Source organism: Erinaceus europaeus, chromosome 7 (genome assembly GCF_950295315.1).
Source record: "Erinaceus europaeus chromosome 7, mEriEur2.1, whole genome shotgun sequence".
NCBI lineage: Eukaryota > Metazoa > Chordata > Mammalia > Eulipotyphla > Erinaceidae > Erinaceus > Erinaceus europaeus.
This window is the reverse complement of record NC_080168.1, coordinates 10,310,511-10,336,736: the sequence shown is the minus strand read 5'-3', so window position 1 is coordinate 10,336,736 and position 26,226 is coordinate 10,310,511. Positions and strand designations below refer to the sequence as shown.

General features: G+C 37.7%; 1 protein-coding gene across 1 annotated transcript; it reads right to left on the bottom strand.

Annotated features, from left to right (window-relative positions):
• Positions 1 to 819: 819 nt before the first annotated feature.
• Positions 820 to 1,316, bottom strand: LOC103110177 (mitochondrial import inner membrane translocase subunit TIM14-like). Its single transcript, XM_060193417.1, has one exon. It carries the CDS (start codon positions 1,263 to 1,265, stop codon positions 915 to 917), a length of 351 nt encoding a protein of 116 aa, XP_060049400.1. The 5' UTR covers positions 1,266 to 1,316; the 3' UTR covers positions 820 to 914.
• Positions 1,317 to 26,226: the final 24,910 nt, after the last annotated feature.

Sequence of the window (26,226 nt, the reverse complement as noted above, 5' to 3'; positions counted from 1 at the left end):
ATAAAAGTACAGATATACTCCTAACTGATGAATTCCTCAATTCCTTCACTTACTTCCCATGTTAGGCCTTAGAATGGTTACAGAAGTACAGGTGGCAAGGAAATGAGAAGAGACATTATGAAAAACTCAAAACTATTCACACAGCATTTAATCTACACAGATTTAAATGTACAGATTGTGAAATCAACTCTACCTGCATGAAGTTATAGGAGAATTTCACTCAGAAGCATTGCCAGGGGGCTGGGTGGTAGCACATTGGGTTAAGCAAACAAGGTGCAAAGCACAAGGACCAGGGGAAGGATCCTGGATGAAGCTCCTGGCTCCCCACCTGCGGTGGGGGTGGGGGGGGAGGGTTTCACTTCACAGGTGGTAAAGCAGGTATGCATGTGTCTGTCTTTTTCTCCCCATCTCTTTCTTCCTCTCCTCTCTCAATTTCTCTCTGTCCTATCCAACAACAATCACAGCAATAACCATAATAACAACAACGATAAACAACAAGGGCAACAAAAAGGGAAAAAATAGACTCCAGGAGCAGTGGATTTGTAGCGCAGGCACACTGAGCCCCAGCAATAACACTGGAGGGAAAAAAAAAAAAAAATAAAGCATTGCCAGTGCCTAACAGAATAACTCACTCAGTGTTACATAATAATTGCACAACTAATTATAATACTGAAGATTTTTTTAAAAGAAGTAGAATGGTGTGCAGTTCTTCTGAATCTGTGTTTGAGAGTCTAGAGCAAGGAGTTCAAGCCTTGTGTGTGTGAGGAGTGGGAGGAAGATGGGGGGGAGGAGTGTTGGGCACCCTTTTTTTTTGCTTAGTCACTAAAAATTGTAGTATTGAGGCATTTTATTATTTAAAAAAGGTATATATATGCATAAACTATTAAGAATTTAAGTTTTATCACACATGTACTTCATTTTTTAGCTTGACCTTCTAGTAGATCTTTAGCTTCATTGATTTTGGCTGCTATATAAGGAGATCCTCCTTTATCTGGGTGATTTAAAAGCATGATTTGACGATGAGCTTCTCTTATTTTCCCTTTGTTGGCAGTAGGGCTTACACCTAGTATTAGTGCTGCTTCCCGCTTTGTCATTTTGGATTCAAACCCACCTCTGTAATAGCCACCACTGAAGGCAGATTTCGGTAGACTTTGAAAAACTTGTTTTACTTGAGGCTCCACATGCTTCATGGCTTGCAAAACATAGCGACCTGCAAATCCTGCAGCTGCAATGGTCAGTCCAACTGCTACCACTGTGCTCGCCATGGCTCCAGCTCGGCTGCCCGGCCTCCGCCGACAGCGCGGTTCATCCCAGCTCCGAGCAAAAACCTTGGGCACCCTTTTTATGATGGTTCCCTTTCTCTTGCTTACTGTGTGTTTAATTCTGCTTGATTAAGGTCCAGGCCTGCCAATGGAAAAGGGCTGGCTGAGTTTTCTGACAACTGCCTATTCCACTCCTGGCAGTGATAATGCGCACCCAGATATCTGTCAGCACTTGTGTCGCTGCCAGGAGGGACAAGGGGACTGCACTTTCAGAAAATCATTAGGCCATCAGCCCACTGAAATAAAGAACAAATGCTCTTCCTCAGTTATCAAAACTAAGATTTCCTTAGATTTTGTCTTTGAAAATTCATTAATGGAATCCTTATGGGCCATCACATCTGTCATAAATGCTGGTTTCTGCAGTCAGAAGAAGACCACAATCAGTCCAATACTTTTACAAAACAATTCTTTCATCCCTGCCCAGTCTAACTGAACAAGTTACAATGTACTTTTTAAATTACAGATTAGAGCAGTTCAATCCCAGGAAGTCAAATTCAAGTAGAGACTTTGAAAGAATGGCTGTAGGAATACTACTTCCTGGGTTAATGTGTCTGCTGCACAGCTGCCAAATCTTTTTCTTTTGTGCTCTTTGTTTTCATAATTCACTGAGTGTACAATCTCAGTGATAATTTGGAGAAAGTATCATAATGTGGGATGGAATCTTACTAAAGATAGAAATGAAATCATTTCTTTCTAGTTTTTCCTTTCTTCCTTGACCTTCCTCCCCAACTTCATCCTCTCCTTCCCTTACACTCTGCCTCTTTTTTTTTTTTTTTTTTAAAAAGACAATTAAAAGGTGAAGAAATAATTTAACCCTCACAATCTGGCAGCAGGTAACAGATTCCCAGATGGGAGAAAAAGCTTCTGAAAAAGAGCTGCTGACAAACCCAGAACAAAATTTTGCCTGCTTCACAATTTTGCTTCTCCCAGACCAAGCAGTATTAATAATATTGTTTTCCCAATGGAGTCTTCTAGCCTGTGCTGAAGTGAGGGTTGAGATAGTTTGGGGGAGAAAGGGGAGGGAACTAATTTAAAGTGATAAAAACCTCTGCTGCTTCAGTGCCATTCTTCTACATTGTAAAAACAGAGGCTTGTTATTAACCCCAGTGATTTCCTTTTTATAGCCAAAGAGGTGTCTCAAATTCAGCAGTCAAATTTAATGGAAAATCATAGACTTTTTTTTTTCATTCTGTATTTGTAAAATGCATCCCATACATGGGTGATTTGTTCTGTTGTGTTTAAAGGCATAATATCTAGGTATTTTTAATTTCCTTAGTTGATATGGGGGAAACCTACAAATCTGGAGGCTTGGGGGTTATTTCTTGCAGAAGTATCAGCACATTCTCCCCCCCCCCACTACCTATGAGTTATTTATAAGTTTAAAATGCTGAGATTTATTTTTTCAGCTTGAATACACATGAAAAGGAGGTGAATATATCATAAGTCACTGAATTTACATATTTGTACACAGCTAGAGAATTCAAAGGATTCTTAAATAAGAAAAACATGACAATTTTAGCATGACATTTTATAGAGGTTTCTACAGGAATTCCTGGACAACTTGTGAGGGTAAACAGATTTACAGAAGAAATCTGTGTCCTGTATTGAATGAGATCAGACGAGTGTCAGAAACCACAGCACAGCTTTTCAAGCTGGTGTAGATAAGAGAATCACAAAGTAACAGAGAATCTGACTCCTATTGCTTATCATTAAGTCAGTTTATTCATCTGCCAGCTATTCATTAGGATTTTTCTGCCTTTGGAAATATGCTGTAACTATTCAGAGGTTAAATGAAAAAACAATACCCTCCCTGTAAGACTCTGCCGAGTAGGTCTACAGTAGGTCTACAGTCATGTGCTACTGGTAGGTCTTGCAGTCATGATTACCACTCTCTGTTCTCCAAGGCCATCCCATACTTTTGATGCAATAAACCCTGCACCAATTCTTAACAGCTCCAAGGTATAATAAGACCTTGATACATGTGATCCATCATCACGGGAGGAAAGAGGGGAGAAGAAAATATGCCTTTTGTTCATTTTTTAAATGTTTTTTATTAGTAATTTAAAAATGATTGACAAGATTGTAAGATAACATGGGTACAATTCCACACAGTTTCCACCACCAGAGTTCCTTGCCTTATCCCTTCCCTATTCTTTATCCCTCTGGGCATATGGATCAAAAGTCTTTTTGGGGTGCAGAAGGTGGTAGTTCTAGCTTCTGTGATTGCTTCTCTGCTGGGCATTGGCAGGTTGATCCAGCCCCTAACCTCTTTCTATCTTTGCCTAGTGCAATAGGGCTCTGAAGAGGTATGGTTCCAGGACACTTTGGTAAAGTCATTTGCCCAGGGAGGTCAGGATGGAATCATAGTAGTATCTGCAACTTGGTGGCTAAAAGGCAGTAAGATGTAAAGCTGAAAAAAATAGTTTATTAAACAGGAACTGAAAGTTAGGGTGACATTACGAGTCATCCTGTGAGAAGAATCTAGGAAGTCTATTTCAATTAGCTATGTTCCAAAGGGCCCAGGACTTGAGTAATTTTTTTTTACTGAATCCGGAAGTTAACATACAGGTGAGGTAAAAGTATCTCTCTCAAGGCTAACATAGATGGCAAGTACTTGGGTTCTAAGCAGAGAGCCAGAATCAACTTCGACAAAAGTAAGAATGCACAGCATCGAAAGACCCTGGCTGATGGCTACAGGGAAGAGGTGGCAATGGTGCAAGTGAGCGGAACTTTGCTATGACAGAAACTGGGAAGTGAAACACTACTCTTTCTCTCAGTACCCTATCAACCTAGTGAGTGAGTGCAGGTTATCTACTGGTACTTGTGTTGTGCTGCTTTTCTTAAATGAAATCTTGCAAAATACGCAAATCTGCCTCTAACCCCCTATCTAAGAATTTCAAAACTCAGAAATCAATTGGAAATGGATTAGTTTGGAGATCATCATGTAAGGTAGTTGGTTCAGTGATCCTGGAGAGATTAATCCAGAGGCTCCTACTTATCTGTGTGTGTGCTTTATGTTTCACTTTACTGATATCTTTTTAAGGAGGTCTCGAAACTTTACATCAGGCTCAACCTGATGCTGTTGACTGGCTACAGAAGAAGGGCCAAACGCTAGAAGAAGAAGTGCCGCTAGTAAATGTCTCAAGGAGGAGGTTAGTATTTTCTAAAATATTTCTGTTGTCTAGCTTCCTTGAATCATTTCTGTTCCAAAGGCATCCATTCATGACACGTCTAGACAACTGAAATATAGTCAGGGGAACATTAAGATTAAAATATTGCTATCTTCTTTGCTTGCTTTTAGGAAAAAACAAAAACCTCAGTGTCTGTGATCAAGGAGATGGATGAAACAATCTACTGAATTTCTGTCTGTGAGTTTCATAATCATTATGAATATACAATGTTTTCCCCAGAAGTAATATTACAGGACAAAGATGTTTTACTGTGTGTGTGTGGGGGGGGGGGTTGCTTGAAAAATGGCTAAAGCTTCTCTTCAGTGTTTATGAAAAAAGACAAACCACCTAACTGTTTAAGACTTGAATGTGGCCGTGCAGAAGGCAAAAAATAATAGGTGCAGCTTTTATTTTACAATATTTAAATAAAACCTCCTTTCCTCCCCCTTAAAGTGTGACTCCCAAGATTATAGTTGGTATGCAAGTTAGTTAAATAATATCAATTCTATTAATTGACTCATTAATTCAGTAAATGTGTACTGGTGGCTGGTTGTAAGACTACTTTTGCATTAATAATGTATTGGTGAGAAAAATTAAGGAATTAATGGTGGGGGAATATCTCCGTGTTAGAACACAGAGCTTGCGTTCATAAAGTAATGGGTTTATTTCTGGGCATGACATATGTCAGAGCTGAGTGATGTTTTAATAGCTATCTCTCAATATATATACATATGTACAAATAGCATATAACACACACACACACACACATATATATATGTATATATATATACATATATATATATATATATAGTAAAAAGCCCAAAGGTACAAAAGTACAAGTGACTGTATAATCTTAAGTTGGTCAATTTCAACTGGATGTGAGACTTGGCCATACCTTTCATGGAAGATATTGTCCCTAGATCAGAAAAAACTCACTTTCCATGAACTACAGGATTTATCTTAACACGGCTCCAAGGAGTCTCCACCCATGAACCAGAGTCTTTCTTTTGAAAAGAACATGCTGTACATCCTTCATATAAAGTCATTGTGGGGGTGGAAGCTAATCAGTGAACAGAAAAATATAAACGGGAAGTGCAACTGGAGAGTGATTTTATGTTATTTTCCTGCTCACAGAAATTATCCCTTACGAACCTGCATTAATATTGCATGACATTTCGTCAAAACAACTTTCCTCTGGTTATGCTGTTTATAATCTTTATTTCATTTTATCTCGAATGATAAATGCTATTCCAGAAACAAATCATTTCCCCAGAGAATATATCTTCAGTTATAAAATAGCACATAAAGGATTCTGTACAACCCAATTTACCCAAAATTTAAAATTATAGAAATTTTATGAGCAAGCATACATTATATACTACATAAAAGATAGGGCATTTGTGGTATGCAATAAACTCGTATTTCTTCTCTTCACTAGGAAATAGTGTTAGAAAGTGATTTGCTGTATAGATTGTAAGAAAGAAAAGACAATGAAATATTTTAAATCACTGACATACATAACAGACATCGTGAAACACTGAGTAGTAGTTGTGTAGATGTAATGGGAATGTGAAAGTGGTATTTAGGGTGCCCCTATGTTCACCTAGAGAAAGCTCACTGCCTCTTTTCTAAACTTTGTCTTCTAATCCATGACTCCCCAGCTTTAGTGCACAACAGAATCATCTGTACGGCTTAGCTATACACAGATTCTTAGAAATTTCATCCAGGATGACAAAATTGCCTAGAGACTACTGAATAGTACTCCTGTTGTTTGAGACATGCCTGTCTCTTGTTCAAAGCCAAGTCTCATACAGGAAGCAGAATTCAAAATGTACTGGTTCATTAGACAGACAAAACCATTTTGGATGTGTAAACAAAACTTCTTTTAGCCTGGTTTTCAATGATAATTTGACCTACGTTATGCCCATTTCATGCTTCTGGATGTCAAACACAAAATTATATTGGGGTGGGCCGGTTAGTGGTATACATAGTTGAACACATATGTTACTATGCATAAAGACCTGGGTTCAAGCCTCCAGCCCTCTTTACAAAGGAAAAGCTTCATGAGCAGTGTTTCATGTGTCTCTCTGACTCTCTTTCTATCTGCCTTCCTCTCAGTTTCACTCTGTCCTACAAAATAATAAATAACTATTTAAAAAAACCAAATTGGCTTTCAGGTTTGATATGAGGTAACCACTAGTCAATTTCCTATCATTTAAAATATGTATTCCTAATTTTATACTCAATCACTGTGAATAATAATCCTGGTAAAAGTTGCTTTGTGACCATAAGCCTTTGAACATTCTTCTATGAATTTGATGTGATTACTCCAGCTTATAAACTTTGCATTTTTTTAATGTGCTTCCAACAGACAATGTAGTACTAACTGCTGCTTTGGTGAGCCACTGGTTTTGTTTCTGTGTTCTTTGAATTTGTGATACCTAAGGACAGATTATTTAGATACTCAGAAAGCTGTGCTCTTCCTTTATAGCACTGAATCGACATCCCCAATTTACTTGATTTTCTTTATGAGTTAAGCACAACTGTAAGGCTCATTGTAATCGTACGAAAGTCGTGAAACATGGGCACTTTTCTCCACCCCCACTTTCCATGCATCCATCACCAGTCTTAACAAGTCTAGTGTACATTTTCACTTGTTCTCTTTCTTCATCACACACGATGTGGATGTGTGCAAAGGACATATCATATTTTTTCTTTCCATAGAAAGGTGTGGCTATTGGTTTAGAATTCTGCTACTTAAATAAGCTATGGGGACCAGGAGGTGGTGCACCTGGTTAAGTGCACACATGACAGTGCACAAGGACCCAGGTCCCGAACTGCAGGAAGAAAGCTTCACAAGTGGTGAATTATAGCTGCAGGTGTCCCTTCCTCACTACCTGTACCCTCCCCTCTCAATTTCTCTGTCTCTATCCAATAATAGATTTTTTAAAGGTTAAATCTTGCAGCTATCAAAAACAATGAACCCACCTTCTCTGACCCATCTTGGACAGAGCTAGAAGGAATTATGTTAAGTGAACTAAGTCAGAAAGATAAAGATGAGTATGGCATGATCCCACTCATCAACAGAAGCTGGCTAAGAAGATCTGAAAGGGAAACTAAAAGCAGGACCTGATCAAATTGTAAGTAGGGCACCAAAGTGCCCTACCTGTGGTGAGGGGTAGACATGCAGCTTCCTGGGCCAGTGGGGGGTAGGAGTGGGCGGGAGGGATGGGTCACAGTCCTTTGGTGGTGGGAATGGTGTTTATGTACACTCCTAGCAAAATGTAGACATATAAATCAGTAGTTAATTAATATGAGAGGGGGAAAATCAATTGTATGTCTCAAAGTTTCTTAAAACACAAACTGAATCTTTTTAATATATAGGCTGTGTATTTGATATGCAGACTCTCTCAAAAGCCTAGACCAAGTAGATTAGAAGCATCCAATAGCACAGCTATATACAAGATACTGGATACTGTACAGCAAACCATAACAAAGGGACTTTTCAAAGTTAACCCAATTAACAAATAATGTGATGATAACATTAACTATCGATTGTCTTTTTGAACCCTAAGACAGCAGGAACCTCACATCTCCACTATAGAGCCCCTACTTCCCCCAGTCCTGGAACCCTTGGATAGGGCCCACTTTCCTGTATGCATCTCCCAATCCAAACCAAATAATATTGCATCCACCGATCACAACCTAACCAACGCAACGATTGCCACCTCAACATGCTTCACCTCAGACTGTGTCCAGAGACTTCACGTGTGGAATAACAACCCTTCAGCTTCATTACTCGGGTGAGACCTTTCCTTTTATAGTACACTCTAATTTCATTTCAGGTAGTTCACTTTCTAACAAAGTCCCATAACCTAGATATACACCAGTTTCTGTGAGAGAGAGCTTATGTGCACACGTATCCATAAACTACTGCAAAATATATACCTGAAAGCAGAAGTACACTAGAGTTTGCAGTGAGTACCTCCCTAACACTTCCTCTCCACTATTCCAAGCTTGGGATCCATGATTGCTCATCAAATTGTTTGGCTTCATATGTTAACTCTCTTTTCAATCACCAGGTTCCAGATGCCACCAGGATGCTGGCCAGGCTTCCCTGGATTGAAGACCCCACCAATGTGTCCTGGAGCTCAGCTTCCCCAGAGACACACCTTACTAGGGAAAGAGAGAGGCAGACTGGGAGTATGGACCTACCAGTCAACACCCATGTTCAGTGGGGAAGCAATTACAGAAGCCAGACCTTCTACCTTCTGCAACCCTCAACGACCCTGGGTCCATATTCCCAGAGGGATAGAGAAGGGGAAGGCTATCATGGTAGGGGGTGGGTTATGGGGATTGGGTGGTGGGAAGTGTGTGTGGAGTTGTACCCCTCCTACCTTATGTTTTTGTTCATTAATCCTTTCTTAAATAAAAAATTTTTTAAAAAAGTTAAATCTGTATCACCCTACCTAATTTAGAGCTATTATTTGCAAATAAGTATCAAAGAAGAATTATTTGATAATTTTGATTACTTGGGCATAGATGAGAGATGGGATAAAGTAGATAACTATAGATGACAAATGATAAAGATAGGTGTATAATAAATGGTAGACAAAAGAAAATGTGTTTCATTCAATTTCCAGTAATGGAAAGTCAATTTATACTTGGATTTCAAGTTTCATGCGTAATCCTTGCCTTGTACACAGTAAACCTTGTCACGATAACTCCATCCACTGCTGGCAGTGTATCTGTAAATAGTGAAAAAGATCACGTGCTATTTATTCACAAACATAGAGTGAAATTGTGGATAAGGAACACAACTGATGTCACTTTAGATCATTTATTATCTTTCAGGATAAGGTCTGTATTTTCCTTGACATTGAGTGTGATAATAATAAGTCAATTTCAGGGGAGTCGGGCTGTAGCGCAGCGCTTTAAGCGCAGGTGGCGCAAAGCACAAGGACTGGCATAAGAATCCTGGTTCGAACCCCGGCTCCCCACCGCAGGGGAGTTGCTTCACAGGCGGTGAAGCAGGTCTACAGGTGTCTATCTTTCTCTCCTCCTCTCTGTCTTCCCCTCCCTCTCTCCATTTCTCTCTGTCCTATCCAACAACGACGACAACAACAATAGTAACTACAACAATAAAACAACAAGGGCAACAAAAGGGAATAAGTAAATAAAATAAATATTAAAAAAAAGAAAAAAAAGTAAATTTCAAAACAAAGAAGTCCAGGCTTCATCAGGAAGTCCTCGGTTCTGCTGTTCCTAAGGAAGCCTTTCAGATTTCAGGATGGAGCAGTTGCTTAAGTACCCAGCCACACAGGTACTTATGTGCAGCAGGAAGGTTACCTGAGCTCTCATTGTGTAGGAAATGATAATGTTTAAAGAGGGGAAATGTGACACAGCAGTAGTGCAATGTATAAAGTAGTTGGTCTCTCAAACGTCAGTTTAATCCCTGGCATCTCAGTATCAAAGTGATGCTCTGGGTTCGCTCTCGCTCATAAATACATCTTTGAAAATGTTTTAAAGAGTATAAATCTGTCAAACTGTCTAGTTAGATGAAGATATTTCAGTTAGGACATTTATCCAGAGAGTGTTCTGCATTCTATTATCTTCAAGGAATACATACAGACACTTTGCATTTGTATGACTTCTGCCTCCCCTAGAAGAATAAAAATAAAATGTACCTGAGACGTATTTATCTATTTGCTAGATAGACAGAAATCAAGAGAGAAGGGGATGATAGAGGGAGAGAGACAGAGAGACACATTCAGCATTGCTCACTTCCCCCTTGAAGGTGATGACCAGCGGCTTGATCTTGAGTCTTGTGCATGATAACGTGTACACTCAGCCATGTGCCCCATAGTCCCGCCTCAAAAAATTTATCTGAGTTTTAGAAGTACCAGTTAAAAACTTCCCAATTAAAGTCTCATGTGGCTATGCATCTGTTTGTAAGAAAACATTCTTTGAAAGTGTCATCATCATAGATGATCTCTTGGGAAATAGAACTAGACAAAGGTACTCTTTTAGGTATGCTCCTAGGGGCCTATGACTTTAGTAGTTTTTGCTACTAATAGCTAATAGCAAAAAAAAAATAGAGTTTAATAGCTAATAAGGAGGTGGACTAAAAGTACTGTCTGAGAAGTCTGTGTCAGAGTTGAGAATAGGGCTAGACAGTTGATTTAAGGCAGAGAGTAGATCCCAGACTTGAAGAAAAGCTATAAATAAAATAAACTGTTTACCTCATCAGCCTGGCCCAGGAACTATATACATTCATATTTATCACAGAAGTGCGTGTAACCTCTGAATCCCTGTCAGTCTGAGTTTGCAGTCTATGTTCACAGCTAGGGAAATTCTACGTGCTTTTATTTCAGGACCAGTATTCCTGGAGTGGCAAGGTAGGATGATCCAGCCTCCCTCTGGAGAGTGGGGAAATCCCTGCTACTGCTACTTTATAGTGAGGACAAGGTTCTGAGTGGTCCACAGAGAGCTTATGCTGAAATTCCAGATGGAAGTGACCAGTGATGGTGGAGAAAGGGATCTACTAGAGGTCTAGATCTATCATATCATATCTATCATATTATATGTGTGGTAATCCAAGGATTCCCTGAGTAGGGCCCCAAATAACGGGTAATCTGATATTGACCAAAAAGTCATCATTAAGTGAGCCGGTCTCTTGTCCTTAGCTTTTGTAGTCCTATCTTTAACTAGTGAGCTTGGACTACCTCTGAGCTGTTAAAGTGTTGAGTGTTATTCATTGTACCAGTATTAGGTGTATGAGGTCTGACTTGTTTGGACCTTTCTATTGGATTGCAGAATTTATTAGGTCTATGTCTAATCAGTTAGAGAATTAATGATGCCGTCTTTAGGCCATTCTACTACAATTCCGGGCTTATTGTGTCTAAATCTAATCATGGAGGGCTATTAAGCACTTTTACTTGAAGGTATATGATTGTCCCTTGCTTATGGATACATGTATACCTGTACCCAGCACTGATAAGGATTTAATTGAGGTCAACAAAGGCAGTATAACAGGGCAAGGGATCAGAGAGAAGAAACAGGAAGAAATATGAACGGTGTCCCAGAGGTTCCAGGGCTGGAGTGATACGGATCTTACAGAGAATAAGAGTTCCTTGTAAACTTAGTAAGAGTTTAAAATATCAGTAGTTAATTATTATTGTATCTAAGTTAGCTGGTGGCTTTTATTTTCTTTGAAAATCCAGTGATTATGATCTACTGTAATATATTTGACCTCAATATAATCTGTGCCCTTTAGAGGTATCTACTAATCACTGTATCTTAGATACTGACATGGTCAAATACTTTTTAATTGATCTGACTCAAGGTTGTAGGTAACTTAGGTTTTAAATATATATGTGTGCTTAAAAAATTTAAATCCAGTGTCAGAATTTGATCATTTTACCATTCTGAAATATTAATACTTAGGCTAAAGGTAATAAGTATACTCAGAGCTAACTTCCTTAATTTCTTCTCCTCTTTAATGATGATACAGTCATACTTATACCATAAGATCATTGAGAGAAGTAAATGAGAAAACAGTACCCTACATGTAGCATTAATGTCAGTGTTTAAAATACATTAAGTAGGAAATAAAACTTCCACTGAAAGGAAAATACTATAGGATATGAAAGTAACATAAGATAGCATTCTTGCAGTTAAAGAATAAAAAATGAATAATTAAGACAGAATAATATAACTGTATAAGAAAGATATTATAACAGAGTGGAAAGAAAATATATTTAAAAAGGAAGTCTATTGTACAAAGTAACAAATGTCACCAAATTATTCTTCTGCTCAGTTTCATCCTCTTTTACCTAAGAATATTAGGTGAAGTGTTCTTTTTGCTATTTCTGAGATTCAAGTAATCTCCCAGGAAGCATGTGTCATGTATAGACACTATCAAATATAAAAACACCTAATTAAAAAGCATACGTTTGCAGGTATGAAATTAGATTTTTTTCCCCTACCAATGTTGTTCCTGCAGTGCGTTTCCCAGAATGGTGTCTCTGCAAGATATTCCTTAAAAATGTCTATTTTTTTTCTCATAGAGCTCCATATAATACTTCACTATAGAAAACTTCTGTGAAAAAGAGTTTGCATTGCAAGTTGGGAACACAGTGCCATATGGTAATAGAAGACAACAATTTGGTGGAGGATGAGGTAATCTGGGCATGTGAAACTGTTTTGTGATTATAGCAGTCTTGTGAGTCAACATTTCCTTAGTAAAATGAAAAAGAAAAAAAAATGGTTTAGATAAGATAGGACTCAATTAAGATTAGAGCATCAGAAAAGATCAAGCTACAGCCCAAACTTTGAACACATCAGAGGATAAAGAACTAGGAGAAAAACAACACTAAGCAAACAGCACAATTTTGTCTTGTCATTTTTTCCAGATAGATTCTGAACCCCATCTATTATTCCTTTTAGATGTTGTACAGTGTGTAAGAACAGACTAATATTTAGTGATTTTATTTTTTGTATTTTACTGGTAGGTTTTGATAAAAAGTATATATCATATTCACATAATATTACTGTGTAGTTAAAAATATTTTCCTAGTATCAAAAAGTTATCTGTTTAACCTACCTTAAAATCTTTACTTTGGTTTAACAAATTATTCTCCTAAAATCTCCATCATTGTTCTCCCATCTCTTACCTTATCTTACCTGACTGCTTCTACCTCTGTTGGTTGGCACTTTTAATACTTTATCCTAGAAAAGAATGTCAAGGAGAAGTTTTTTTTTTTTTTTTTGTGTAAACTCTAGTAATAGCAAGAACTGTTTCATGGGCAGGCAAGATAGTTTATTTGAGCCTGTGCTTGCTTTGTCATTCAGGACTCTTACTTTCTCAGTAAGTGAGCTAACATTCTCAGAAAAGTACTGTCTTAGCAGGGGACAGAATAAGTTTCAGGATAAAGACAGCTCTCTTCCCACTTGGCAGGTATTTAAAGCAAGTGTCAAAAGATTTAATTAGTTGTGTGGAACTTAATTGCATCCCAGACAGAGCAAAAGAATACGTATAGAAAGAAAAATATATACACATAGCATACACTAAAATAAAGTCCAAGGTGTCTGCAATTAAATAAGTATATTTCATGCAAGCCAAGAGTAAGAAAAATATGACCCAGATAGGGAAGAAAATGTAATTGAAATGACCCAAATATGACATAGTTGAGAGACTGAGTAAAAAATGGGATTAAGTAGTCTGGGAGGTGGCACAATGGGTAAAGCACTGGACTCTCAAGCATGAGGTCCTGAGTTCAGTCCCCAGCAGCACATGTACCAGAGTGATGCCTGGTCCTTTCTCTCTTTCTCTCTTCCTATCTTTCTCATTAATAAATAAAATCTTTAAAAAGAATAAAGAAAATGGGGTAAAAATTTATGACAATTGTATTCTACACATGAAAGACATGTACAGACAAATGATAAAATATGTTAGAGGCCTAAAATATTTTTGGACTCTTTTATTTAAATGTTTAAAAGATTCATTTACTTATTCACAACATAGAAAGAGAGAGAGAGAAAGAGAGGGAGAGAGAAAGAAAGAGAGAGAGAGAGAGAGCTTCACTTTGGCATACATGATGCCAGGGTTGGTTATGGAACTGGGATCTCATGCATTTTTAATATTTTATTCATTTTATTTTAATGAGAATGAGATATACAGAAAAAATGACACAGAGAGAAAGACCAGAGTACTGCTCAACTCTGGCTTACATTGGTTCTAGGGGTTAAACCTAAGACCTTGGAGCCTCAGGCATGAGCTTCTGCAGAACCATTATATTGTCTCTTTACCCTGGGAAGCCATGTTTGAAAACCCTATTCTCTACAACTGAAACACATCCTGGGGCTTCAAATTAAAAATATATATATATATATATATATATATATATATATATATATATATATATATATATGGACTAGATGGTGACATACCCAGTTAAGTGCACACACTACAGTGTGCAAGGACCCGGGTTCAAGCCCCTGGTCCCCACCTGCAGGGGGAAAGCTTCACAGGTGGTAAAGCAGGGACTCTGGTGTCTGTCTCTCTCTCTCTCTCTCTCACTCTTTATCTCCCTCACACCTCTCAATTATAAAAACAGCTACTTCCTTCCCACTTTTGCCCATTTATAAATCTTGTTAACTCTGAATCTGATCTCCATCTTTATAATCTTAGCATTTAGTGAATGTTATAAAAATCACAGTGTGAGACCAAGAAACATAACTCAGTACATGATTTGCTGTGCACAGTCTAAATTCAGACTCTGCCCACATGAAAGGTCCTATGACAAAAAAAAAAGTCAGCTCTGGAGCTGTGATATCTCTTCTTTTGACACAGAGACAAATTGAGAAGGAAGGGGGATGTAGAGAGGGAGGGAGACAGAGAGATATCTGCAATTATTTCACCACTCTTGAAGCTTTTCCCTGCTAGGTCAGGAGGGTGCTAGGACCTTGAGCCCCGGGGTCCTTGCACATTGTAATGTGTGTGCTCAACCAGGAACACCACCACCTGGCACCCAACTCTGTCTTTCTGTCCATCTGAATAAAAAAAAATCACAGCTGAGACTGGTTCATTCCTACATGTGGAAGGCTCTGGTTCTGGGGCTGGGGAAGCAACAGAAATCCCTCACAGCATGAACATAACAACTATGTTTTAACCACTCACCCACACATGAAAGGACACCTAGGTTGTTCTCAATGTTTCAGTAGTTTTCAATATGAATAAAAGTGCTATGCACAGTTACATAAGAATTTACACAGTTTTCCTTTTTCTGGAATAAGTGAACAGGAGCACCATCTCTGAGTCAAATAGCGGTCACATGCTCAGGAACTTTTGTCTGTTGTTTTGTTGGAGCCTAGACTCTACTCAGGAATGATTTCACTACTGGGGACTATTTTTTCATCCAGAGAAAGAGAAATGGGCTCCAGGAATGCCACAGCATTTCAATTTCTCTTTTGTCATACATGTCCCCTGTGGTCCCAGTGCTCAAATCTGTGCAGTGCACCTGACAAGGCATGTTCCCTACCAGGTAAGCTATCTCTCCGCAACATGTCTTCTATCTTTGTCGCTTTGTTTTTGGTGTCAGTCTTGTTAGAGATTAGTACATTTTATTTATTTATTTTTTCAAGACTTAGATCTTTGCTTCATTATTTTTCATGTGGTTCTGGGGGCTGTACTCAGGGACCCAGTCATGCAAGGCCTAAGCTCTTCTGCTGAGCTAGCTCCCCAACCCAAATTGTATTTTATTTTGCTTTCGGTGAGAACAAAAGTCTCTTTGGGGGAGATGAAGAGTGAGAGAAAGAAACCTACAGATCTGCTTCCTTGCTCATGAAGTGCCCCCTGCAGGTAGGGGCTGAGAGTCAAACTCCGATCCTTGCCCTTGCTGACATGTGCACTTCACCAGGGGCACCACTACCCCCCACTTTCTCAATTATATGTTTATATCTTAAGAGCATACAAAACTAGGGAGAGAGAGAGACAGGCTGGGAGTATGGACCGACCAGTCAACGCCCATGTTCAGCGGGGAAGCAATTACAGAAGCCAGACCTTCTACCTTCTGCAACCCACAATGACCCTGGGTCCATGCTCCCAGAGGGATAGAGAGTGGGAAAGCTATCGGGGGAGGGGGTGGGATATGGAGATTGGGTGGTGGGAATTGTGTGGAGTTGTACCCCTCCTACCCTATGGTTTTGTTAATTAATCCTTTCTTAAATAAAAAATAATAATAATAATAAAAAAGAGCATACAAAAAACAAGGTGATTGGAAAAAATAAGTAAATTAATGAAAATAGATATTTAAATTCCAGAACATAGCTTGAGGAAAGTTGATCATTGAGTGTCAAGTAAACTCTGATAAGATATAATATAACCTGTCTGATGTTGACTAAATTTCAAAAGGAAATTCAACAATCCCAAGTTTTAGTGAGGATATGGAGGAATTGGAGCTGTCATGAACTCCTAGTGGAAATATAAAATGGTCCAACTACTTTGGAAAGAACTTGCCTTTTTTTTTATACATTTAAGCAAATACCCACTATATTACTCAGCCATTATATTTGTATGTATTTCCCCCTATAAAAGTTCAATATATTGTCACTCAATGACTTGCATGCAAACTTTCATCATATTAGCTTCATGTAGACATTGAAAGCCACCCAAATAATCAAGAGGTGAGTGTAGACTGACACAGGACTACACACTGGCACACTGTTCAACAACAAGAAGACATGAGTGGTTGATCCCTGTGACAACATAAACATATTTTAAAAAATAATTATGCTAAGTGGAATAAATAGGTCCAAAAATCATACCCAGCATAATATCACTTACATTAAATGGAACATGGTATCTACAAACTCAAAGACTACATGGAGACAGTGGCAAGAGAGAGAAATGACAGAGACAGAGTAATGTCTATGATGTTGTCTATGTTTTTTAGCTTGAATTTGACAATCAGTGACAACAGACATATGTTAACATTTAGCAAATTATACATTTTCAAACTGTGTAACATATTTAAATTCAACTGCACATCAATAACACTATGAGGGGAGCACAACAATTTTCCATGTGTTAGGAGTATATTGTTTACTGGCCTTAAGGAAAAGGAATTATGGGCTATGTATTAGCAGAAGGCTGCCATCATAACCTGTAGCAAAGGATGTAAACTCAAGAGGGATTGTGGGTATGAGATATTATTTAGTCAAGCATCTGGCTCACGTTCCACCTTTCCTTTCTTCTTCACTTCTTCTCGCTTGCCCTTCGTCCAACTGTCTCCCTCTCCTCTTGAGACCTGCTGCCATGTTTCCCCAAGGACCCGCAAGCCTTGTACTCTATTAAACTCTGGTGACCAAGACTTAAGCAGTACAGCTTAAGTCACAGCCACATGGCTGACTGATCCCTCCCATTTTACTTATTTCACTACCTCAGTTTTTTTGTACCTGATAAACCTGTTTTTTATAAACCCCAAGCATAAATCCCCAGTAATAGTTACTGTTTTATATATCTATAGTAGAATTTTTTTCTTTTTTAAAAGAATTTATTTATTTATTAATGAGAAAGATTGGAGGAGAGGGAAAGAACCAGATATTACCCTGGTACATGTGCTGCCAGGGATTGAACTGGGGACCTCATGCTTGAGAATCCAATGTTTTATCCACTGCGCCACCTCCCAGACCACAATATATTTTTTTCTTACACAATATATATATATTTCTTCCTCTATAAAAATTTTTGTGGATTTGGAATTACAAAAAAAAAAAAAGTTCTTAAAACAACAATTCTGAAAGTGGTTGAAGAGACAGTTCACCTGGTAGGGTGTGTGTTTTGCCATATGATCAGTCTAAATTTGAACCCTGGTACCATATAAGAGATGCTATGGTAGCGGAGAAAGTTCTGGTGTAGTGGTACTGCTCCCTCTCTCTGAAAAAAAAAAAAAAGGCCAGAGTGGTGAAACTGTGCTGACTCTCCAAAACCAACAAAATTTAATGAAATGTAGGTGTTCACCTCTAACAGTGAATACCATAATCAGTCTACCTATGTTAAATCACTATGTAAATAGCACACAATACAGAGAGACTAAGGGGCTGGGTGGCAGCACACCTGGTTGAGCACACATATTACAAAACACAAGGACCCAGGTTCAAGCCTCTGGTCCCCACCTGCAGCGGGAAAGCTTCACATGTGGTGAAGCAGTGCTGCAGGTGTCTCTCTTTCTCTCTCCCTGTTTTTCTCCCTCCCCTCTCAATTTCTCTCTGTCTCTATCTAATAAATAAGTACATAATTATTAAAAAATAGAAAGAGACTGATAATATGTCTTTATTTGGTATTATGATATCTGATTTTTTTTCTGCCTCAAAGCAGGATACAAATAAAATGATAGTGAATATTTCAAGGAAAAAAGAGGACTTTTTATAAGAAAAGAATTTATAGCCTACTACAGAATGTTGACAGGTTTTCTCCATCAGCAATTTTTAAAGCCGGTGACATTCTTGAAGCACAATGAGTGTCCTGTCAGTCTGATCATCCAAGTAAAAGGGAGTCAGAAATGTCCCAGAGTAGATGGACACAAATACAAGGGAGCTTGTGAAAGCTGCAGCTTTACGATTTATTTCGTATCAGTGAGGACAGAACCCAGTCCTTACCCAAGATTATTAACCAGGACTCAAACTTAAATATCCCACAAAACTGACAACCTGAGGAACTATTTCAAATGTAATTTATCTCATATTTTTGCAGAAAATAGATTACCTTTATAAAGAAAGGTTTTTGAGATGGACTAGGCATCATATTTTTAACAATGGTTATGTAACAGACTTTTACGTCTAAGGCTCTGAAATCCCAGGTACAGCCTCTGGTATCACCATAAACTGCTCTGAGTGGTGTTCTGATCACCATAAACATCTCTGAGCGGTGTTCTGATCACTATGAACAGATCTGAGCAGTGTTCTTCTTCTTCTGGTGTTCTGATCACTATGAACAGATCTGAGCAGTGTTCTGATCACCATAAACATCTCTGAGCGGTGTTCTGATCACCATAAACAGATCTGAGCAGTTTTCTGATCACTGTGAACAGATCTGAGCAGTGTTCTTACCTCTTTATCTTTCTCTCTCTACATCTCTCCTGAAAATAAAATAAATATAAAATACAATGGTATAATAGTTTTTAAATAATACATTAGCTATTTATATCAGAAGTAAAAAGCACCTGATATGTGTAGTAGGTGGGTGAGTTTTTAAAAATATTTTATTTTATTCTATATGAGTCCAAGCAAACTGAGCCTAGATTCTATCTTCAAATAGATGAATGATGTGGAGCTGTACAGATAGTGATGGTGTAAACATTAAAACGTCTTTTCTTTTTTATTTAGGCATGTTCAAGATGAATGTATTTTTCCAGTTTTGTTTTTGTTTTCTAGTTTTAAATGGAGAATTCCTATTTCAGGTTTGCTCAAGGTTCAAATAGTCTTACCAGGGCACAATTATCACACATGTGCAGCTGTATTTGTTACAGGAGGAGCACTGTGGTCAAGAAGAACATTTCCAGGGAGGAGAGCACACAGCAAAATAAATGTGTATTTTCCCAGACAATTTCTATGTTCTTTTCTCTTAGAGATTCAGTATACACATTTACGATGTTGATGTAATAAGTCTGAGGTGTAAGTACAACTCTATGCTGAATCACTGAGTTCTAGAAAATTGCTTAGTACATGAGAGGTTTGGAGGAACTCTCCCAGGGGTGCTCAAATCGTACAAACCACTAATTAGTATAAAATATAGCAACGAAATCTACCTTATTCAATCTCTCAAGACAGAACCATTCCTTGGGTCCCCAACAGTCTATATGTTACATGAAAAAAAAATGAGTCCTTCCTACTCACTGACTTAAAACTCAGATTTCTCATAAATTTCATCAATTCCCTCCTTCCCTTGCTCACTGGAATGTAGCTGAATCATCCACCCCAGAAGATTTATATGGTATATCCACTCAGTGAATGGGTCTGTTCTTCCTATACTTCCTTTTACAACCACCAGAAATTCAGCATATTTATACTCTGCCCAAGTCCCATAGTTGAAGATGAGGCTGGCAAGATGGCTCACCTGCTTCATCATGCACACACCCTAAGTTCAAGCCTGGCCCCATACACACTGAAAGAAGCATTAGTGTTGTGTTCTCTCTCCTTCTCCCTCTCCCTTTCCCTCTCCTTCTCCTCTCTCTCTGCTTATATCTGAAATATGAACATATAAGCCTAGAGTGATGAAATCCAGGCTACAAAAACAAAATGTAAGCACAACACATTAAGGTTGGCATACAAGTCCCAATACTTTCTTCATTTGCTTATGAATCTGAGGATACTTGAAAATCCCATTACAACTTCAGCATTTCTTTTCATGTCTTTCCAAGCATTATCATTCATAGTTTTTTTTAACTAGTTAAGATGTAAATAAAAGAACTGAAAATAAAAGAACTTCTTTTAAAAAAATATTTATTTACTCCTTTTATTGCCCTTGATTTTTCTTTTATTGTTATAGTTATTATTGTTGTCATTGTTGTTGGATAGGACAGAGAGAAATGGAGAGAGGAGGGGAAGACAGAAAGAGGGAGAGAAAGGCAGACACCTGCAGACCTGCTTCACCGCTTGTGAAGCTACTCCCCTGCAGGTGGGGAGCCAGGGGCTTGAACTGGGATCCTTGTATTTGTGCAACCTGCGCTTAACACACTGCGCTACCTCCTGACTCCCATAAAAGAACTTCTTAAGTTTATATCCAACATGTAAACCATAAGAATATCATAACGTATGGCCAAGAACCTGAGGGCAGTTGGTTTTCAGGTTTGCTCAAGGATTTTCTACTACCCATTAAGTCACTGTCAGTCTTGGCAGTATGACAATCAATTTCATGATGGGCTTCATGATAGAAATATATATCTAACAAATAATAAGATGATATATACTGTATTGGTGTAGATAATCAACTTTTTATTTCAAAATATTGGCCAGCCCAGATTGTTTGAAAGAACAAAAGTATTTTAAGACATTGTACATTACTGAGCTTTCCTTTCAGTTCATGACTATATAAAATGGAAGAAGATAATTTTAAAATATTTTTATCATTATCTTTATATATTGGATAGAGACAGACAGATATTGAGAGGGGGGAGATAGAGAGAGAGAGACAGAGACACATGCAGCCCTGCTTCACCACTTGCGTAGCTTCCCTCCACAAGTGGCGACTAGGGGCTTGAACCTGGGTCCTTGCACACTGTAACATGTGTGCTCAACCAGGTGTGCCACCGCCCAGCCCCAAAGATAATGATTTCTCTTACTCTCTAAAGAGTTTGTATCCTAGGAATAGAATGGCTTAGTAATCTCAAAGATATGGCCAGAGAAATCAGTCTAACGGGTATCTTATTGTGGGTAGAGTTTGGGGAAAATTGAAATCTCATGCCTAAAGGATACAAAAAATTAAGAATTTGGAGAACGTATGTGGAATCAAATTTTATAACAGGCAGATATTAAGATGTTGGATTTTGGGGCCTAGTGGTAGTGTAGCGGGTTAAATTCACTTGGTGCAAAGCAGAAGGATAGGCGTAAGGATCCTGGTTTGAGCCTCTCGCTCCCCACTTCCTCCCGCTCGACTCCCCACACTTTTAAATTCATTGCTATATCTTGGTGAACTAAAAAACAGAAGTAAACAAGAGTAGGGAGAGAATCTTTCTACCATGATTTTTACAGAACATATTTCCGAAGATAATTTTTCAGATTAAGGTGCTACTGAGTGTGAAATAAACTCTATATAGAGAAATGCTTTGCTATGCCATAAGGAATCATCATATAAACATACATCACATTTTACATGTGTGAGAAGCCAAGAAGATCCATCTGTGCTTTGGATATTATATTTAGCCATCTAGGAATAACTCAAACTCTTTCTGAGCCCTCCATTTGAATAAACACTCATAATCCCATGTAACTAATTGCTCTTTCGTCATGAAATCCTTGATGCTCCTCTTCTGAAGTACTATATTTTTGCTAATATTATTGAAATCTTATAGCATCAGAGATAAAGAACTTTTAGCAGAGTAATAGTAAGGGAAGTGAGACTTTCTCTTTTTATGTTATACACTTCTGTCACTCCTGAAAAATATCTATAAATATCTACTGGGTTTTTTGAAACTTTTATTAGTGATTTAATACTGATGTACTAGATAACATGGGTATTACACATGGAACAATTACACATTGTTCCAACCACCAGAGTTCTGTGTCCCCACTGGAAACTGCAGTACTTCTCCCAAGGTCACAGATACGGGTTGACTTAATATATATAATTATTGATTCTGTGGTAAGGATTATAGCGATTCAGAACACTTTTAAACGTATATATATAATTAGTCATATATACCCACTTTTTTCTATGGTCCTGACTTCTCTTCCATTCTAAGTTACACCTATATCTATTACTACTATTTCCAATTGTCCTTCCTTTTTTTCCTCTTCACTCTCAAGGTTTTGATGGAATTGGAGCTCAGATCCCTTTATACATCTTCCCTCACATTTCTTCTCTCTGGGAGTATGGGCCACATTTCTTTTTGGGGTGCACAAGGTGAAAGTTCTGGCTGCTGTAATTTTTTTTCTGTTGGACATCGACTTAGCAGGTTGATCTGTGTTCCCAGCCTACTTCTATCTTTCCCTAACGGAGCAGGGCTCTGAAGAGTTGAAGTTCCAGGACACATTGGTGAGGTTGTCTATCCAGGGATGGCAGGATGGAATCATAGCATCTGCACCTCGGTCACTGAAAGGCAGTAATATATAAAGCAAGAGAAAATGTTTAATAAACAGGAACCAAAATATGGGAACAGGGAAGAGAAGAATAAGGATCTTAGGGTGGAAAGAAGGTAGGAAGCCTATTTTAGGTGTGTTCCTGGGGACCTTGACTTTAGTAGTGTTTGCTTGAGCTTAATAGCAAATATGCAGGCAGATTAAAAATATTGTCTGGGAAGATGATGTTAGAATTGAGAATAGGGCTGGAAAGCTGAATTAGGAGAGAGTAGCTCCCAAACGTGAAGAAAATATAAAAATACAATTAACAATTTACTACATCAATCTGACTTAGAGCCCATGTCTATTCATATTGAGCACAGAAGCCTGTATAACTTCTGAGTCCCTGTCAGTCTGACCTTGCAGTCTATGGTCATAGCTGGGAATATTCTAGGCTGTACTCATTTCAGGAACAGTCTTCCTTGAATGGCAGAGTAGGATGACCCAGTCTCCCTTCAGAATGTAGGGTAGGTTTTATAGCATAATGGTCATACAATCAAACTCTCATATCTGAGGCTCCCAGGTCCCAAGTCAGAACTAAGCAATGCTCCGGTAAAAAAAAAAAAAAAAAAAATGTAAATAGGGTAGTTCCTACCACTGCTACTTTATTGTAAAGGCAAGGTCCTGAAGAGGTCTCAAAAGGGTTTGTGATGACTTTCCTCATGGAAGTGATCAGTGAAGGTGGAGAAAGGGATCTATTATAGGTCTGGGCCCATCACATCTGTGGGAGAATCCAAAGATTCCCTCACCAGGGCCTTTTAACTAATAACATTTTATTGTGAGAAATATATGTGGCATAAAATTTATCACCTTGGGAGTCGGGCTGTAGCGAAGCGGGTTAAGCGCCACGGTTTATTAAGCGCCTGTGGAGCAAACCGCAAGGACCAGTTTAAGGATTCCAGATTCCAGTTTGAGCTGGCTCCCCACCTACAGGGAAGTCGCTTCACAGGCGGTGAAGCAGGTTTGCAGGTGTCTGTCTTTCTCTCCCTCTCTCTGTCTTCCCCCTTCTCTCTCCATTTCTCTCTGTCCTATCCAACAACGACGACAACAATAATAACTACAACAATAAAACAACAAGGGCAATAAAAGGGAATAAATAGATAAAATAAATATTTAAAAATTTATCACCTAACATTTTTTCAGTGAGCAGTTTATTGCTGTTCAGAATATAATTATATTGCATAATTATATTGATGTTCAGAATATAATTATATTACATGATTGTATAAATTATATAATTTTCTCTTTATTCCTCAGCTATTTATGTGATGAACATGATTTATGTATAAAAAGTATACTGATAGCTGTGTAATAATGTAAGCAGCTCTTCTATCATAAGGAGAAAATAAAGGGTTAAATTATAAAAACAAAATTATAAACATACTGAGGATATACCTAGTTGGTCTTAATATTTATAGTAAGAACAAATATGTGTAAACACTTTAATATGGTACATATGGTATGTTTATTTGTATTAATACTTAAGTATCTAGTGGCTGATTAAACTCATTTTTAAGTATTTCTTCACTTAGAATTGCATATTTAATGGATGTAAAAGTTTCTACTAGAATATTTCTTCAAAATATACTTACATGTAATATAACAAATCACAGAGCCAAAGTAAATTGGTATACTTTGGTTTAGATCTTTTCTTACAGGATGATTGATTTTTGCCTTTGAATTTCAGTATCTAAGAGCCTCAAAGTGGTTTCAATTGTCTGATAAATGACTTCAATACGTATTGAGACCTTAGGAGGAAATTATAGGAAAATAAATTAAATAAAATTCACTAGGGAGGAATAGACACTGAAATACATATCACACTACAGATTGAATTAAGAAGGACTGTTTTTCTTAAAATGAATATTTTTACGTGTTTTATAAAAAGTTTTTTTATTATTATTAAATTAGTCTCTCGCTCTGATTAACTACACCTGTTTAAAAACCATTTGGTCTCTTTGTTGTATTGCAAACCTTGGTAGTATTCAAAACAAGGTGTTTTCTGAGGCTTCTTCTTAAAATTTATTTAAGCAGTTTTATTTCAGAAAATTGGGTAGTTTAGAGACAAATGGAAAACTATATCTTAGTTTCCAATTCAAGAATTCTCCTGAAAATAATTGAGTCTGGGAAATAAAATCCTCATCCAAATATCAAGTATTTTTTTCTGAAAAGAGAAATGTAAAATGGGATGATTTCTATCACTAAGTTAAAATACAAAAATGAAAAAAAGTAGCAAAGTGAAAGAAATTAAAAGTCCTTTTTTTTTTTTTTAGGTAGTAGCAGAAAGACAGAGAGGTAACAAGAGAGTGAAAAGTCCACAACATCTCAACTTCCTTCAGCCTGGTGGAAGCCAGGCTTAAACCTGGGTCATGCACATAGAGAAGTACACGATCTCACTCAACTATTTTGCCAGCCCATAAAAATTTTCACAAGGATCGTTCAAATCAAATTGAAGTTGTTAATTAAAAGAAAAAAAAAAACTTGGGTTAAAACAAAAAAATAAACCAGAACAACAATATAGATCACTTGAGTATGGAGTCTAGAAACAGGAATAAGATTTGTGGGGCCAGGATGGTGGTGCATCTGGTAGAGTGAAAATGTTTGTTTTTTTATTTTTACTTACTTTTTTAAATTTTTAATTATAAAATGGGAATATTGACAAGATCATAGAACAAGAGGCATACAATTCCACACAGTTCCCTCCCTTGAGAGCTTTCCTAATGCACAAGGATCGGGGTTTGAACCCCCAGTCCTTACCTGTAGGGAGAAAGCTTTGCAAGTGGTGAAGCAGTGCTGCAGGCGTCTCTGTTTCTCTCTCCCTCTCTGTCACTCAACCTTCTGTCTTGAGCCAATAAATAAATAAAGATAATAATAAAAAAGAAATAATATTTGTAGGTTTTTTTTCCCTGCTGGTAAGTTATTAGTGTTTGAAAAAAAATCTAGTAAGTTGAAGGAATGAAAAAAAAAAATTACCTTCCCAGAAATCTACTTAAAATAATAGTGTTTTTTAATAATTTAGTTTAAAGGCTTTCCTATTCCTGGCTCCCTGGTTTAAGATGGTAGTTTAGTTGAGTCTAAGATTTTAGGTCCAGTGCTGGCAAAATAAAAGAATTTCTGGAGAAAGTGCACATAGAGATGAAATCCAAGTACACAAAACCATGACTCAGTGGATTGACAGGAGGAATCTGTCACTGAAATTATAGACTGTAAGTAGACGGAGTTCCTCCCAAGATAAAATAAAATCTCTCTGTGGACTAAGCAGGCATGTGTTCCAATTGCATTTGAAATGTCAGTCTTTTACATGAGTAAATCCTTTGAAGCCACCTATGAATAATTTCTCAGAATCCAGATGATCATTTAAAATTTTAAATTGCAGAAAGAGCAAGAAGGGTTTAAGT